Source organism: Ranitomeya imitator, chromosome 2 (assembly GCF_032444005.1).
Source record: "Ranitomeya imitator isolate aRanImi1 chromosome 2, aRanImi1.pri, whole genome shotgun sequence".
Classification (NCBI taxonomy): Eukaryota; Metazoa; Chordata; class Amphibia; order Anura; family Dendrobatidae; genus Ranitomeya; species Ranitomeya imitator.
Genome location: NC_091283.1, coordinates 320,216,045 through 320,229,678, shown reverse-complemented (window position 1 = coordinate 320,229,678; position 13,634 = coordinate 320,216,045). Strand labels below are relative to the sequence as shown.

At 46.3% G+C, this 13,634-nt stretch overlaps 1 protein-coding gene across 1 annotated transcript in view; it reads left to right on the top strand.

Moving 5' to 3' along the window:
• The first annotated feature begins 1,494 nt into the window (after nucleotides 1-1,494).
• LOC138663475 (gastrula zinc finger protein XlCGF57.1-like) overlaps nucleotides 1,495-13,634 on the top strand; it is a 64,999-nt gene continuing 52,859 nt past the window's right edge. Inside the window, exon 1 of the mRNA XM_069749702.1 lies at nucleotides 1,495-1,554. Coding sequence (XP_069605803.1) covers nucleotides 1,528-1,554 — 27 coding nt within the window. The 5' untranslated portion in view covers nucleotides 1,495-1,527. The remainder of the gene's footprint in view (nucleotides 1,555-13,634) is intronic.

Below are 13,634 nucleotides of genomic sequence, written 5' to 3'. Positions count from 1 at the left end.
CGTATTTTGCGCATGGCATCCTCCGTATGTAATCCGTATGGCATCCGTACTGCGTGTTTTTATCGCAGGCTTGCAAAACCAACATACGGCTATACAAGGGATCCATGTGTAGAAAAAAAAAAAAAAAAAACATATATACTATATATATATATATATATATCAGTACACACATATATGTATATATATTATTACTTCATACAGCGCTAGATAGCTTTAAAGCCGGTAATTCAATTACCGGCTTTTGCTATCTCCTTCCTAAACCCGACATGATATATGACATGGTTTACATACAGTAAACCATCTCATATCACCATTTTTTTTTTGCATATTCCACACTACTAATGTTAGTAGTGTGTATATGCAAAATTTGGCCGTTCTAGCTATTAAATTAAAGGGTTAAATGGCGTCTCCGGGTCCGTCACTCATTGATGGCACATCCCTAGCGCACGCCCATTGTGGGCATGCGCTAGCGATGCGTCCGACATAGGGGATAATGGCGTCGTTAGACGGACTACGATACACCGCGTTAATGCCGCGGTGCAACATAGTCCGTCTAACGGACTCCAAAACGTAATGTGAACCAACCCTAACTTAACTGTTAATAAAGTTGGTATGTAACTAGGGTTGCATTGCCATATTCTGTTTGACTTGCTGGGATTTGTAGTGCTGTGCACCACCTGCAGCAGAAGTTGATACCACGGTATAGTAGCATTTATACATTTCTGTTCCAGGTTGTGTTGAAATAAACTGAGTTTACTATTCCGTATGCTTTGCTTACATATTTTGGTGTGTGTACAGTGTGTGTGCGTGTGTTTGTACAGTGTATGTGTGTACAGTGTAGTGTGTGTACAGTGTATGTGTGTAGTGTGTGTGTAGTGTGTGTACAGTGTGCGTGTTAGCACAGTGCTTGCAGCATGCCTTTATTTTTACGAATTACAATCTTATACAGCACCAACATACTGTATATCACAACACTTACTAATTCAGAAAGGACATGTACAAAAACGCCACATATTACACAGTAATACAGGTTAGGACTACAACCGAGTAGCACGGGCCTGTTCACAAGAGCGAACAATCTGAGGAAACCGCAATGCTAAAAAACAGTCTGTACTGCTTCACTAGATCCGTATACAGGGGTATAATGAGGCTGTCACCGTACAGGCAAAGGCCTGGAACCATGAGGCTGCCGTCACACTATCAGGATTTGGTCAGTATTTTACCTCAGTATTTCTCAGCCAAAACCAGGAGTGGGTGATAAATACAGAAGTGGTGCACATGTTTCTATTATACTTTTCCTCTGATTGTTCCACTCCTGGTTTTGGCTACAAATACTGATGTAAAATCCTGACCAAATACTGCTAGTGTGACGGCAGCCTGACAGTGTAAAATCTAATTTTATTTAAAAAAGAGCCGGACTGCCCATCACTAGCGGATATCATTCACTGAGGCCCCTGATCATGTGACCCCTGACTCCTCCCCTCCTGTGACCTCATCACAGGTCCTGTGCGCACAGAGCAGCCATATATGTGGAGTGCGGCTCTGCAGGTGGAGGTAGGTGCTGGAGATTCCCCATTACTGAGCGCGGGGGACATTAACCCCTTCTGCACTGAGACTCTTTTGGTGTTTTTGTTGCCACTTTATAAGAATCATTGCGTTTTTGTTCTGTTTCCTGTAATAGATACATACGACCCAACTATGGAGGACAGGAAGTGAGGGAACGGGTTGTTCTCCTAGTACAGGGCCCCTTTCTTGGCCCCCACACAGTGTAGTGCCCCCATTATGCCCTGTAAGCAGGGTTCTGCCCCACAACCAGCTGCCTCGGGCACTTTACCATTAGCTGGTACCTCAGATTCTTCCCCGCACCCCTTTCCTTTGTTGGCGCCAAATCTGTTCTGCCTTTGGGGCTCTGGCCTTTATAATATCAGTAACTGCGTCATCAAGGTCTCCTGACCAGGTGCACCATCTAGACTCTTCCTTCCTGAAACCTCCCTCTTCCCATTGATGTCACATGGTCCCGTCTGGACGGCAGATGGCAGTATTTGTACAAATGCAGCACAGCCCTGAGGAGTCTTTTTTATGACTCTCCTTTTTACACCCCTTATGTAATATATATGATGCCGCTCACACAGTATAATGTTTCCACAGTACTGGCATCTCTCCTAAAAAAGGTATTTTCACACTACTGCCATACCACCACACACAATATAATGTTCTCATAGTACCACCATACCCCCACACACAGTATAATCTTCTCATAATACCGCCATACCCCCACACACAGTATAATGTTCTCATAGTACCACCATACCCCCACACACAGTATAATGTTCTCATAGTACCGCCATACCCCCACACACAGTATAATGTTCCTACAGTACCTCCATCCCACCACACACAATATAATGTTCTCATAGTACCTCCATCCCACCACACACAGTATAATCTTCTCATAGCACCGCCATACCCCCACACACAGTATAATCTTCTCATAGTACTTGTAGAATGTGAGCCCTCGCGGGCAGGGTCCTCTCTCCTCTTGTACTAGTTGTGACTTGTATTGTTCAAGATTATTGTACCTGTTTTTATTATGTATACCCCACAGTATGACCACACGGCCACCTGAACACCATCGGAGCTACTGCAACCCCCGACCTACTGTCTCCTTCCCCATAATCCTATAGAATGTAAGCCCACAAGGGCAGGGTCCTCTCCCCTCTGTACCAGTCTGTGATTGTTAGTTTGTTTACTGTAAGTGATATTTGTATTTTGATGTAACTCCTTCTCATATACAGCACCATGGAATTCATGGTCCTATAGAAATAAATAATAATAATAACAGTACCGCCATACCCCCACACACAGTATAATCTTCTCATAGTGCCATCATCCCACCATACACAGTATAATGTTCCTACAGTAGCTCCATCCCACCACACACACAATAATCTTCTCATAGTACCGCCATACCCCCACACACAGTATAATGTTCTCATGGTACTGCCATACCCCCACACACAGTATAATCTTCTCATAGTACCGCCATACCCCCACACACAGTATAAAGTTCCCACAATACCTCCATCCCACCACACACAGTATAATGTTTCTACAGTACCTCCATCCCCCCACATAGTATAATCATTTCTTAGTACCGCTAAACCCCCACACAGTATAAAGTTCCCACAGTGCCATCATCCCACCACACACAGTATTTTGTTCCCACAATAGTGGCTTCCCACAGACACAGGACAATGTTTCCACAGGACTGGCATCCCCCTCACACACACAGTATATTGTCCCCACAGTACTGCCATCCCCCACATTCTAATGTTCCCATAGTACTGTCCCCTACATGCACAATATGGTACCATCCACCTTACTGACTACCTCCGACCACTGACAATAAAATACTCACTTAGCCTCATTCTTGATGCAAATACTGATGAACCCAGGATCTATGAGATATTTACTATACGATAGTTGGATAGGCAGGAGTGTATCATCCAAAATGGTAGCCCACTCGGTTGCTATGATGCCTGTGAATTGACAGGGCTCAGTGGGGTGTGGTATTGGTCACCCTCTCCTTCCCATCATCACAATTTCAGCAATATCCACATTCCCATGACGGTGATACCATTGAATAGAATAGTCAATCAGGGAGTCGAAAGCTCCTGATCCACCATTCAGCCTTCGCTTCTGAGTCTGAGACTCCGTGCACTGCAGACACAATGATGTCACTACATCACACCTGTAGTATGGAGCCTCAGTACTCACACCGCACAGACCAGAGCAGCGTACCTCGGGAACAGGGTTGGATGAGTAGTGTGTTTTTTTTGTTTTTTTTTTTCAAATATCAGGAATTATGGGGGCATCATATTAAGAAAATAGCTGTTGGGACTCTCATGCTGAATGTGTGGCTGGTAGGGGCCATTATACTGGGGTTGTGGTGGACTGTAAATGCCTCCATACTGAGTGGGGGTTTTTATTTTGTGTAGCAGGTTGTGGTGGCCATAATGAGAGATGAGCGAATATGTTCGGAAAACAAACAGCAAACACAAATTCGGCACAAATATGGTAGATTCGGATTCATGATCGGTAACACGAGCATTTTTCTTAAGATCGGAAACGGTCGGTACCATTCGGTAAAAGATGTAATAGAAGCCGACAATACATGTGCCGCCTTTAGTAAAATCACAGCCACGAATGTGGGAGACTGGGGTTAAAATCCTGGCTCTGCCCTGTTGGACATAATAAACCAGTAGTGGTCCATAGCACTATGGTGCCTAAGGGTATGTGTCCACCTTCAGGATGGCCGGTGGTTTAGTCGGAGCGGCTTTGCCGCTCTGCGCTAAGCTCCGCCCCTTCTGGGGATGCGATGATGGCGGATGTGTTCACAGCACACATCCGGGATCATCGCACCCATCGCATAGGGCCCTGTGCTATATCTTGCGGTGAAGCAGCGTCGCCGCAAGATATACGGGCATGCTGCGATCTGAAAAGACGCGCAGCATGTCCGGAGTCGCAGGGCCGCCGTGTGCGTGTTACCACACATAGTGGAGACGGGATTTCATTAAATCCCCTCCACTATGCTGTATCATCTGTATGCTGTGTGTTTGACGCTGCGGCTCTATGCAGTGTCAAACACGCAGCGTTTACTGCACGTGGACACATACCCTACCTTAATAAACATGAGTGTCACGAACAAAACAGAGAGAGTCATGCCAGCTCGGACGTTGTCTGGATTAACGAGTTCCGCGTCAGATGTCAATGAACCAGGATAAATCTGATGATAAATGGGCTACTGGACCAAACCATACATGGACAAGGCAAGAGACAACCTACAAAACGGTTACCGTGGCCAAGCGGAACCTAACCCCTTATGCCTAACACATTGCACCAAAAAAGCAAAAACTTAGACCTCTTTAGTGAAAAAACATCTTACTATATCTGTCACGGAGTTACCACGACAGAGCAGTACCAGAAGACCACGGCGTCTGACGGCTTCTGCTTCATCGCTGAGAAGAAGCGCTTCTCCTGTGTATTAAAGGTGTTTTGTTTTCTTTCAGCAGGACAGGGGTTAATAGGCCATGTGGAAATTCCTGTTTTCAGCTGTGCTCGGTTAGCCACTCCTCTCTCCTATAAAAGCTAGGCCTTCTGGCCAGATCCTTGTCTGAGATAGCACTTGCTTGATAGACCTGGAGTAGTGAGGAGCTGGTGTTTGGAGAGCTGGAGGAATTTATTGTGCGACAGTTGTATGGTTTGTACGCTTGGAAAATTCCTCATCCTTACCTGCTTTATTTACCCTCCCGTCCTTCACACCCTGGTGTATACCTCTGTTATTTGTGAGAGCATATTTTGTGTGAGTGGAGTTTTCTTTTTATCCTTGTCTTTGTTTCCCTGTTTGTCAGGTTGGTGTACAGTTTTACACGGTAGCGCCTCTCTTCCCTGGGTGAGGGAGGGGGACAGACGCAGGGCGGCAGTCAAGTGACAGGGCGAGGGCGGAGGCCCCGGCATCCTCGCCATCTGAAGTATCCCGGGGAACAGGGCGAGTTAGGGCGCCCCCTAGAGCTAGGGCCAGGAAAGGTGCCCCTGGTCCCAGTTTACTCGCCAGTCCAATCGTGACAATATCATTACACCTTATCTAAAGTCAGCATTTCAACTAGACATCTCAATAAAGAGTAAGGGGGTTTCTTAGTGAAAAGATATACATTTTATTATACATGTTAACATATTAGATAGACAAAAATACAAAGGGCGTTCATATATGAGAAGCAGCTAAAAATAATTGTTACCATAAAAAGTTGGTAAGTGTGACACTTAAGGTACCGTCACATTTAGGGACGCTCCAGCGATATAGACAACGATCCGACCTAAACTAGATCGCTGGAGCGTCGCTGTTTAGGTCGCTGTAGAGATGTCAAACACAGCAACTCCAGAATGATGCAGGAGCGATCCAGTGACGTACTTATCGTTCTCGCTGGTTGTTAGCTCCGTGAAAAAACATTGCTGGCATCGTTGCTTTTGCTGTCAAACATGACGAATCACGCCGACCTGACGACCAAATAAAGTTCTGGACTTTCAGCTACGACCAGCGATGTCACAGCAGGATCCTGATCGCTGCTGCGTGTCAAACACAACGAGATCGCTATCCAGGACGCTGCAACGTCACGGATCGCTGTCGTTCTCATTCTAAAGTTGCTCAGTGTGAAGGTACCTTTAGGGTAGAGAAAAACAATTGTCTCAATCGGCACTATTGCACAGAGTGGTATGGAGTGATAATTAGATTTGCTGCACCGTATGGAACTAGTTAATAGGTCAGATTAGGGGTTAATACATTAGTTATACCTAGAGTAGTCATGCGTTACGATGATAAGGGATCTATTTGCAGTATGAATATAATCTGCACCTTATGGCTCCTAATTACTCCCCATCATGACCAAATGCAGTTGTTGAACCAGTCTGTCCATGGTATCAGGGGGAAGTAGATTTTAAATAGAGTAATTTACCTTGAGACATGATGATCACCCTGTGCTGGAGCAATGATGAGACACGCAAGGGCCTCGACGCACATTTCACCGCCTTCGTGACGAACTTTGGTCTATATGATTGCAGTCCTCCTGAATTGATATGGTGTTGTGTGTCAGGAGGGAGACATCAGTTCTGAAGGTAAGCAAAGATATAATGGCAATAAGAATTTGGATTCCAGGCAGGGAGCATAGTGGAGACAAAGAGCAGGAAGAGGTCATTAGCTCAAGTTTGCTGCACTATTGTGGCTTATAACAAAAGTTATGTACCGCCACATGGAACCGGAAAGTTCCTGACTCTGCACAATGCAAAAGAATCATTCATCAAGTGTTGTGCCTGCTATCTGATGTATAAACTTCTCATCAAGTTCTTGTTAAGTAAAGGAAAGTCTATTTTTGAACTTTGGTATCCCTCATTCATCTCCATACCATCTAGTCTGGGCCTACAACGACAGCATGCAATCTGCATAGTCGGGAGATATGACTAGAAGGAATCAATATCACCATAGAAGGAATCAATATCACCATTACACACTGAACGGGAAACCACTGGGTAAATCTGACAGGGAGAAGGACTTGGGGATCCTAGTTAATGATAAACTTACCTGGAGCAGCCAGTGCCAGGCAGCAGCTGCCAAGGCAAACAGGATCATGGGGTGCATTAAAAGAGGTCTGGATACACATGATGAGAGCATTATACTGCCTCTGTACAAATCCCTAGTTAGACCGCACATGGAGTACTGTGTCCAGTTTTGGGCACCGGTGCTCAGGAAGGATATAATGGAACTAGAGAGAGTACAAAGGAGGGCAACAAAATTAATAAAGGGGATGGGAGAACTACAATACCCAGATAGATTAGCGAAATTAGGATTATTTAGTCTAGAAAAAAGACGACTGAGGGGCGATCTAATAACCATGTATAAGTATATAAGGGGACAATACAAATATCTCGCTGAGGATCTGTTTATACCAAGGAAGGTGACGGGCACAAGAGGGCATTCTTTGCGTCTGGAGGAGAGAAGGTTTTTCCACCAACATAGAAGAGGATTCTTTACTGTTAGGGCAGTGAGAATCTGGAATTGCTTGCCTGAGGAGGTGGTGATGGCGAACTCAGTCGAGGGGTTCAAGAGAGGCCTGGATGTCTTCCTGGAGCAGAACAATATTGTATCATACAATTATTAGGTTCTGTAGAAGGACGTAGATCTGGGTATTTATTATAATGGAATATAGGCTGAACTGGATGGACAAATGTCTTTTTTCGGCCTTACTAACTATGTTACTATGTTACTATATATATATATATATATATATATATATATATATATATATATACACTAGCTGAAGAGCCCGGCATTGCCCGGGCATAGTAACTAACTGTGGTTAGTTACAACAAATTATAGTGATTATCCTTCATCCCATAGTCCAGTGCCCATATACTATTATTATTATTTATTTATATAGCACCATTGATTCCATGGTCTGTACATGAGAAGGGGTTACATACAAGTTACAGATATCACTTACAGTAAACCTAACAATCACAGACTGATACAGAGGAGAGAGGACCCTGCCCTTGCGGGTTTACATTCTACAGGATGGTGAGGAAGGAGACAGTAGGTTGGGGGGTTGCAGCAGCTCCGGTGTTGGTGAGGAGGCAGCGGGGTCAGTGTAGGCTGTAGGCTTTCCTGAAGAGGTGGGCTTTCAGGTTCCGTCAGAACGATCCGAATGTGGTTGATAGTCGGACGTGATGGGGCAACGAATTCCAGAGGATGGGGGATATTCGGGAGAAGTCTTGGAGGCCGCTGGGTGAAGAGCGAATAAGTGTGGAGTAGAGAAGGAGGTCTTGGGAGGACCGGAGATTACGTGAAGGAAGATATCAGGAGATTAGTTCAGAGATGTATGGAGGAGACAGGTTACAGATGGCCTTGTAGGTCAGTATTAGTAATTTGAACTGGATACACTGAGGGAATGGTAGCCAGTGAAGAGATTTGCAGAGGGAGAAGCGGAGGAGTATTGAGGAGAGAGATGAATTAGTCGGGCAGCAGAGTTAAGGATGGACTGGAGAGGAGCAAGGGTGTTAGCAGGGGGACCACAGAAAAGGATGTTGCAGTAGAGCGGGAGATCATCACACATCCTGCATCTCATAGTCCAGTGCCCATATACCCATCATACATATCCTCCATCCCATAGCCCAGTGCCAATATACCCATCATACATATCCTCCATCCCATAGTCCAGTGCCCATATACCCATCATACATCCTCCATCCCTTAGTCCAGTGCCCATATACCATATCCTCCAGCCCATAGTCCCGTGCCCATATACCCATCACACATCCTCCATCCCATAGTCCCGTGCCTATATACCCATCATACATATCCTCCACCCCATAGTCTAGTGCCCATATACCCATCACACATCCTCCATCCCATAGTCCCGTGCCTATATACCCATCATACATATCCTCCACCCCATAGTCTAGTGCCCATATACACATCACACATCCTCCATCCCTTAGTCCAGTGCCCATATACCATATCCTCCAGCCCATAGTCCCGTGCCCATATACCCATCACACATCCTCCATCCCATAGTCCCGTGCCTATATACCCATCATACATATCCTCCACACCATAGTCCCGTGCCCATATACCCATCACACATCCTCCATCCCATAGTCCCGTGCCCATATACCCATCATACATATCCTCCATCCCATAGTCCTGTGTCCATATACCCATCATACATATCCTCCATCCCATAGAACCGTGCCCATATACCCATCATACACATCATTCCATAGTCCAGTGCCCATATACCCATCGCACATCCTCCATCCCATAGTCCCGTGCTCATATACCATCATACATATCCTCCATCCCATAGCCCCGTGTCCATATACCCATCATACATATCCTCCATCCCATAGAACCGTGCTCATATACCCATTATACACATCATCCATCCCATAGTCCCATGCTCATATACCCATCACACATCCTCCATCCCCTAGTCTCATGCCATATACCCATCATACACATTCTCCATCCCTTAGTCCAGAGCCCATATACCCATCATACACGTCCTCCATCCCATAGTCCAGTGCCCATAAACCCATCATACACATCCTCCATTCCATAGTCCAGTGCCCATATACCCATCACACATCCTCCATCCCATAGTCCAGTGCCCATATACCCATCATACATATCCTCCATTCCATAGTCCAGTGCCCATATACCCATCACACATCCTCCATCCCATAGTCCAGTGCCCATATGCCCATCACACATCCTCCATCCCATAGTCCAGTGCCCATATACCCATCACACATCCTCCATCCCATAGTCCCGGGCTGGGTGGCGCTGAGCAGGGAGTTCCTGGAGATGTGCTGTTATGTAACCTGACAGTGCGGCTCTGTGTGCGGCCGCTGATGATGCGATTTTCTATGCCGGTAACAATAGATCGCTATTCTGTCATTTCTGTCATGTGCTCTCTGCTCCTTTCTGGGGGCAGACAATGGCTGGAGCTTATGTTCCCAGGGATGCTGGATTTCTCCCACCCGGTCAGTGTCTGCTGAGGTGTTGTGGAGTGGGAAAACTGTTGCTCATAGCAACCAATCACAGCTCAGCTTCCTTTAAACAGCTCTGGTGAAATGAAAGATGCTTAGTGATTGGTTGCTATGTGGAATGGGTGTGGCTTGACACACGCACACGCACACACACACACACACACACACACACACACACACACACTCAGCTTTATGTAGATAGATAGATTCTTTTTTTCTTTCTTTACATTGGAGGGCCCAATTCCAGCTGTTGCTGTCGGACCTGTGATTTCTATCTCCTCCACTGTGTACAGGATAATCTAATATATAATTGCCTAGAATACTACTTCCTGCAATTTGTGCCAACTTCCTGTCCGGAGCTAATGTCCGGAGCTAATGTCCGGAGCTAATGTCCGGAGATAAGTGACGTCAACAGTGTCCAGTGTCTGATTGGTTGCCGCCTGCTGCGAGCGACCAATCAGAAACGTGCCGTACTGTGACACACTCCGCCCGCCATTTTGGTGTGATTTTTGAATTTTTACCTCACAGCAAGTTTCTTGTTATGGCTGGCAATCAGGCAACACAGCGTGCAGTAATCAGCGCACATACAGAGATCTGGCAATAACCAAAAACAATAGGACGAGCTCTGAGACGTGGAATCTCTGTAGACTGCAGTACCTAATCTATCCTCACACAACTATAAGCAGCAGTGGATTGCGCCTAACAACTACCTATGCATCTCGGCACTGCCTGAGGAGCTGACTAGCCTGAAGATAGAAATACAAGCCTGACTTACCTCAGAGAAATACCCCAAAGGAATAGGCAGCCCCCCACATATAATGACTGTTAGCAAGATGAAAAGACAAACGTAGGAATGAAATAGATTCAGCAAAGTGAGGCCCGATATTCTAGACAGAGCGAGGATAGCAAAGAGAACTATGCAGTCTACAAAAAACCCTAAAACGAAAACCACGCAAAGGGGCAAAAAGACCCACCGTGCCGAACTAACAGCACGGCGGTGCACCCCTTTGCTTCTCAGAGCTTCCAGCAAAAGTTAATAGCAAGCTGGACAGAAAAAACAGAAAACAAACTAGAAGCACTTATCTAGCAGAGCAGCAGGCCCAAGGAAAGATGCAGTAGCTCAGATCCAACACTGGAACATTGACAAGGAGCAAGGAAGACAGACTCAGGTGGAGCTAAATAGCAAGGCAGCCAACGAGCTCACCAAAACACCTGAGGGAGGTAGCCCAGAGACTGCAATACCACTTGTGACCACAGAAGTGAACTCAGCCACAGAATTCACAACAGTACCCCCCCCTTGAGGAGGGGTCACCGAACCCTCACCAGAACCCCCAGGCCGACCAGGATGAGCCACATGAAAGGCACGAACAAGATCTGGGGCATGGACATCAGAGGCAAAAACCCAGGAATTATCTTCCTGAGCATAACCCTTCCATTTGACCAGATACTGGAGTTTCCGTCTAGAGACACGAGAATCCAAAATCTTCTCCACAATATACTCCAATTCCCCCTCCACCAAAACAGGGGCAGGAGGCTCCACAGATGGAACCATAGGTGCCACGTATCTCCTCAACAACGACCTATGGAATACATTATGTATGGAAAAGGAGTCTGGGAGGGTCAGACGAAAAGACACCGGATTGAGAATCTCAGAAATCCTATACGGACCAATAAAACGAGGTTTAAATTTAGGAGAGGAAACCTTCATAGGAATATGACGAGAAGATAACCAAACCAGATCCCCAACACGAAGTCGGGGTCCCACACGGCGTCTGCGATTAGCGAAAAGCTGAGCCTTCTCCTGGGACAAGGTCAAATTGTCCACCACCTGAGTCCAGATCTGCTGCAACCTGTCCACCACAGAATCCACACCAGGACAGTCCGAAGACTCAACCTGTCCTGAAGAGAAACGAGGATGGAACCCAGAATTGCAGAAAAATGGAGAGACCAAGGTAGCCGAGCTGGCCCGATTATTAAGGGCGAACTCAGCCAACGGCAAAAATGACACCCAATCATCCTGGTCAGCGGAAACAAAACATCTCAGATATGTTTCCAAGGTCTGATTGGTTCGTTCGGTCTGGCCATTAGTCTGAGGATGGAAGGCCGAGGAGAAAGATGGGTCAATGCCCATCCTACCACAAAAGGCTCGCCAGAACCTCGAGACAAACTGGGAACCTCTGTCAGAAACAATATTCTCAGGAATGCCATGTAAACGAACCACATGCTGGAAGAACAAAGGCACCAAATCAGAGGAGGAAGGCAATTTAACCAAGGGCACCAGATGGACCATTTTAGAAAAGCGATCACAGACCACCCAAATGACCGACATTTTTTGAGAAACGGGAAGGTCAGAAATGAAATCCATCGAAATATGTGTCCAAGGCCTCTTCGGGACCGGCAAGGGCAAAAGCAACCCACTGGCACGTGAACAGCAGGGCTTAGCCCTAGCACAAATTCCACAGGACTGCACAAAAGCACGCACATCCCGTGACAGAGATGGCCACCAGAAGGATCTAGCAACCAACTCCCTGGTACCAAAGATTCCTGGATGACCGGCCAGCACCGAACAATGAAGTTCAGAGATAACTTTACTAGTCCACCTATCAGGGACGAACAGTTTCTCGGCCGGACAACGATCAGGTTTATTAGCCTGAAATTTCTGCAACACTCTCCGCAAATCAGGGGAGATGGCAGACACAATGACTCCTTCCTTGAGGATACTCGCCGGCTCAGATAACCCCGGAGAGTCGGGCACAAAACTCCTAGACAGAGCATCCGCCTTCACATTTTTAGAGCCCGGAAGGTATGAAACCACAAAATCAAAACGAGCAAAAAATAACGACCAACGGGCCTGTCTAGGATTCAAGCGCTTGGCAGACTCAAGATAAGTAAGGTTCTTATGATCAGTCAATACCACCACGCGATGCTTAGCACCCTCAAGCCAATGACGCCACTCCTCGAATGCCCACTTCATGGCCAGCAACTCTCGGTTGCCCACATCATAATTACGCTCAGCAGCAGAAAATTTCCTGGAAAAGAAAGCACATGGTTTGAACACTGAGCAACCAGAACCTCTCTGTGACAAAACCGCCCCTGCACCAATCTCAGAAGCATCAACCTCGACCTGGAACGGAAGAGAAACATCAGGTTGACACAACACAGGGGCACAGCAGAAACGACGCTTCAACTCCTGAAAAGCTTCCACGGCAGCAGAAGACCAATTAACCAAATCAGCACCCTTCTTGGTCAAATCGGTCAATGGTCTGGCAATGCTAGAAAAATTACAGATGAAGCGACGATAAAAATTAGCAAAGCCCAGGAATTTCTGCAGACTTTTTAGAGATGTCGGCTGAGTCCAATCCTGGATGGCCTGAACCTTAACCGGATCCATCTCGATAGTAGAAGGGGAAAAGATGAACCCCAAAAATGAAACTTTCTGCACACCGAAGAGACACTTTGATCCCTTCACGAACAAGGAATTAGCACGCAGTACCTGGAAAACCATTCTGACTTGCTTCACATGAGACTCCCAATCA